We start from the raw sequence: 4,345 nt of genomic DNA, 5'->3' as shown, positions 1-4,345 counted from the left end.
ACCGGAAAACTTTTGCAATGATTTTCAATGAATTTGTGAAAATCGGAACACTTATTAAATCTGTTCCAGTATGATAAATATGAATCGAAAATCTTAAAAAATGAATTTCAATTTATTACGATAAAATATGTATATCTGGAAGACTTGAAACGATACTAAAGTAAAAATATTTTTTTTTAAAAATATAACTTATTTATACAAAAATATTTTAGTTAAAAAATTATAATATATAAGAATAGGAAAATAATTGAGGGAGTATGAGATAAAATTTTCTTGGCTACTAAAGAAAACGAACAAAGGGCCTTCAGATCCAGTCGTGATCCAAAAGAAGATCCGGCCCATATCCTCAAAATCTAATCGAGACCGAAATTGATAATGTCGACGAGAATGATTATTCACTGTTACTGATCAAGAAACAAAGCAAAAAACAAAAAAAGGGAACCGAAGATGTTACAGTTTCCGGCGTTTATGACGCAGTACCAACTGTCGACAAGGATGATTCCGACGTCGTATTTGCTTCCCTCTCAGTGGCCTCAGCCCCAAAGTGAAGAACTCCTTTTAGCTATGGAGGAATCTGACTTTGAAGAAAAGGTACTCTCTCCTATTCGCTTCAACTCTCATCATCTCTATCTAGGTTTTATTCTTTCAAAACGGTCTCTCTTTGCTTTCAAATTCAAAATCACACGATCACAATGTTAAACAATTAATTATTTCTGATTGTCGTGTCAGGGTTTGAATGTTTGAGAATTTTAGATTAAGAGAGGAAATAGGGTTTCCTATAAGTAATAATTAATGTTTGAGAATTTTGAAGGGTGATGTTATGTTTTTGCTCACAAATAATCAATCTGCTCTTCTTCCTTTTAGTTTAGTTCTGTTTTGTTCATCCTCTCTGCTTAAATTTTCACATGTAAGAGTTGAAATGTTCACATGATAGAGGAATAAGGGAGGTTGCTCTTTGAATGTCTAATTTGCTTTCTATACACCCCCTCATTGTTGGCTTAAACCATTGCAGTGCAACGAAATCAGGAAGATGAACAGCAATCTGATTGTGATAGGGAAAACTACAAATGAAAATGATAAGGAAGACTTTGACAACGAGGCTGATGACGATGATCCCGACAATGCAGAGGAGTCTGAGGGTGAAGAATTTGAGCAAGAAACAGGGTGAAGAATCTGCATGTCAATGCTAACTTATATATTGTTGCTTCTTTGCTACATGTGTTGTAATTAGAGGAGTTTGAGGAAGGAATTGTGGTCATTCCTCTCCCAGTTCTAAACTTTTGATTGGATTGAGTTTGAATGGGATATGATTGAGTTGACTCAAACTTCAAACAAAATGAAATCATAAAATTGCTATGTACTAATGTTCAAAAGAAAAATTCATGTCACTAGTAAATTTGTCATATCTAATAGAATTTTAGAAACATTTTATAAAGAGATTAAAGGTAGTGCACTGTTAGTATAAACTAGTTTTATACCATCATTCAATAGATTTATAACATTCTGTCATGTTATATCATGTCATGTTATATCAGGATTTTTAAATAAAACGTGTAATTTTACGGAATACACGTCCGTGATTGATAGTACATATTTTTTCTCTTTTATTTTTTTTATATATTTAGGACAGTCACACAAGAAGAAAATACTAATGTTTCGATGAATGTGTTTTCGATCATAAATGCAATTATGCAACAATCTCAAAAGAAACGGCTTAGATGTTGAAGGTGAGAAAAACAAGAAAGGGGGGGGGGGGGGGGGTTGAATTGTTTGGAAAATAAGCGCTTTTTCAAAAATGAAAATCACACAAGGATTTTTATACTGGTTCGCTTATAACACAAAGCTACTCCAGTCCACCCGGCCAAGGTGATTTCGCCTTCAACAAGGACTTAATCCACTAATCTTGAAAGATTGATTACAAACAACGTCTAAGAGAAAGATCTCTTAGTCCTCTCAAGTATACAGACTGCACAGAGTCACTTGAGGAAATACAACAAAGATAAAAACTTATGTAATCTAGAATGCTTCTAAGATAAGCAAATATTACAACAGTAAGAACAAAGTGTTTTACGTTTCAAGCAAAAGCTTTGTGAAATATTGAGAGAGATGAAGAATGTTTGTGTATGCTTGCTTTCTCTAACCTCTAAAAGTTGATTGCTTTCCTTTATATAGGAGAGAAAGAGCCGTTGAAAAATCATAACAGATAATAACTCTTGAATAATAATTAGCGCCATAACTTATGTTGTTTGTTGCCAAAACAACTTTTTCTCCTTGAATGACTACTTTCCAAATATAGTTCCTATTCATTTGAATTTGGAGTTAACGTCTCTTTCTGTATTAGGAAGTCCATTTCCATAACTTTATTTGAAGTTAACGTTACTCTTCCTTATTTAGCAATTCCATAATCAGAGTCTTCGTGTTTCTGGAGATCTTGGAATCTTGCTATCTAACTTCTGATGTTGATCTCTTTTGAGTTCTGATGGTTTCTTCAGATAACGCTGAGAACTTCTGGAGTTTGACATACCGTTGTTCAGAGTCAGAACTTCTAGAGCGTACTTCTTGTTCAGATGCTTCTGATATTCTGCTGTTTTGCTCAGAGTTAGACTTTCTTGAACGTGTTTCTACTTCAGATGCTTCTGGTCTTCTGATAATTTGTATCTGATATGATTCTGTATCTGATGATTTCTTCCTTCTTTCCTTAGAACCCTGCACACTTAGAAACTTTTCGTTAGGGTGCCATTTTTGGTTTCATCCTTTGTTATCATCAAAATCATGGAATCTGTTGTAGAACAATTTTTGTTCTTACAATCTCCCCCTTTTTGATGATGACAAAACAAACTTAATTAGCAGATGAAACATAAACAATATCAGATCAGATAGACAAGAGCTCCCCCTGAGATAGGCTAGAGAGTTCAGAAGTTCTTACCAGAGCTTCCAAGCAATGAGGTTTCTTGATACCTTCTGCAATTTCTTAAGTCTAGTGTTAGATAAAATTTATTTTTAAGAAAAAATATGTTGCAGAGTGCTTAAGGTATTTAGACAGTATTTTCATCAGAGCTATTAATGACTTCTCCCCCTTTTTGTCAGAATAAAAAAGACATAGCAAAAATAAAAATAATTCAAGAGAAAAACATTGTATTCAGATAAAAAGCAACAGAGGCAAAAGGAACAAGTAAACATCAGAAACAAAGAAGGCAAAAACAACAAGCAAGCAAAAAATCCTAAGTGCCTAGGGGTTGGGAGGCGGAGGCATTCTCTGAAGCAATAGAGCCAGCATGTTCTGAATGTTGTCGTTGACAGAGTCTTGTTTATCCATTCTGGCACGGAGTTCCTTCTGATCGTTCTTGAGTTCTTCAAGCGTCTGGAGAACCATAGGAACAACTGATGAGGACTCCCCCTGAGTCAGAGCCTGCTGTGCTTCAGCAGCAGCCTTTGCTTCAGCTTCAGCAGCAGCTTGTGCTTCAGCTTCGGCAGCAGCAGCAGCATCGGCCAGAGCTTTAACTTCAGCTTCCTTTACCCTTAGGATTTCAGCTTCCCTTGCTCTTTCTTCCTCCAGCCTTCTGGCTTCTTCTTCAGCCTCTCTTGCTAGTCTCTCTTCCTCAAGTCTTCTGGCTTCAGCTTCTCTTGCAAGTCTTTCCTGGAGTCTTGCCTCAGCATCTCTGATGTAGCCATTTCTGACTTGCTCAGAGATGTTCTTCAGCTTAAAAGCCTCAGAGGTCATCCAGCCAATGACTATGTTCCAGTGTGTCCTTACAGAGTCAGGATCATCACTGACTTCAGAGTTAATGGTCAGAGACTTGACCTTTTGTACTGAAGCCCCTGCGACCATCATTATGGCTTCCTCAAGGGTAGGTACGGAAAGGTTAGGTTCAGAGGTTTGAGGTGAAGAAGTTGGAGGGCTGAGATTTAATGTTAGAGGTTCAGGTTCAGCTTCAGGTTCAGCTTCAGGTTCAGCGGAGATGTTTGGAGGGGTGATATCAGAGGTGTGGAGGTCAGAGGGTTGAGTTTCAGAAGGTTGGTCTTCAGAAGGGATGTTGGTTGTTTGTTCTGGTGGAGGTGAAGTTGCTTCAGATTGTGTTTGTGTTGGTTGTTGTGAAGCAAGGTTTTGAGCCTAAATTTGGGCTAAGGTTGGAGAGTTAGGGTCAGAGTATTCTTGGTCAGATGAGAGGTCAAGGTATGGAGGTGATTCTGGGGCTGAAGATGATGAAGAGGAAGTGGTTTGGTTCATTTCTTCAGCTTCAGAACGTGGTAAAGAGGTATTGGCAATATTGAATTTTGGTAAAGGTTGTGAGGTTCTGGTTGTAGAAGGTGGGGTTTCAGAGGATGTGTATATAGGTGGTGTTGG

The 4,345-nt window shown here is 37.1% G+C and overlaps 1 protein-coding gene across 1 annotated transcript; it reads left to right on the top strand.

Moving 5' to 3' along the window:
• Positions 1–321: 321 nt before the first annotated feature.
• Positions 322–1,388, top strand: LOC127083700 (uncharacterized). The gene is made up of 2 exons (XM_051024025.1): positions 322–591; positions 1,013–1,388. The coding sequence occupies exons 1-2, from the start codon at positions 448–450 to the stop codon at positions 1,166–1,168; spliced, it is 300 nt and encodes a 99-aa protein (XP_050879982.1). The 5' UTR covers positions 322–447; the 3' UTR covers positions 1,169–1,388.
• Positions 1,389–4,345: the final 2,957 nt, after the last annotated feature.

The sequence above is a fragment of the Lathyrus oleraceus genome, chromosome 5 (genome assembly GCF_024323335.1).
Source record: "Lathyrus oleraceus cultivar Zhongwan6 chromosome 5, CAAS_Psat_ZW6_1.0, whole genome shotgun sequence".
Lineage (NCBI taxonomy): Eukaryota > Viridiplantae > Streptophyta > Magnoliopsida > Fabales > Fabaceae > Lathyrus > Lathyrus oleraceus.
Note: the sequence above shows the minus strand (reverse complement) of the source record. Positions and strands in the feature narration are given on the sequence as shown.

Excerpts from the sequence above, each read along its gene's own strand:
- LOC127083700 (XM_051024025.1), top strand. The coding sequence starts at position 448 with ATGTTACAGTTTCCGGCGTTTATGACGCAGTACCAACTGTCGACAAGG. Across the intron at positions 592-1,012 it reads AATCTGACTTTGAAGAAAAG|TGCAACGAAATCAGGAAGAT; the intron begins GTACTCTCTCCT and ends AAACCATTGCAG.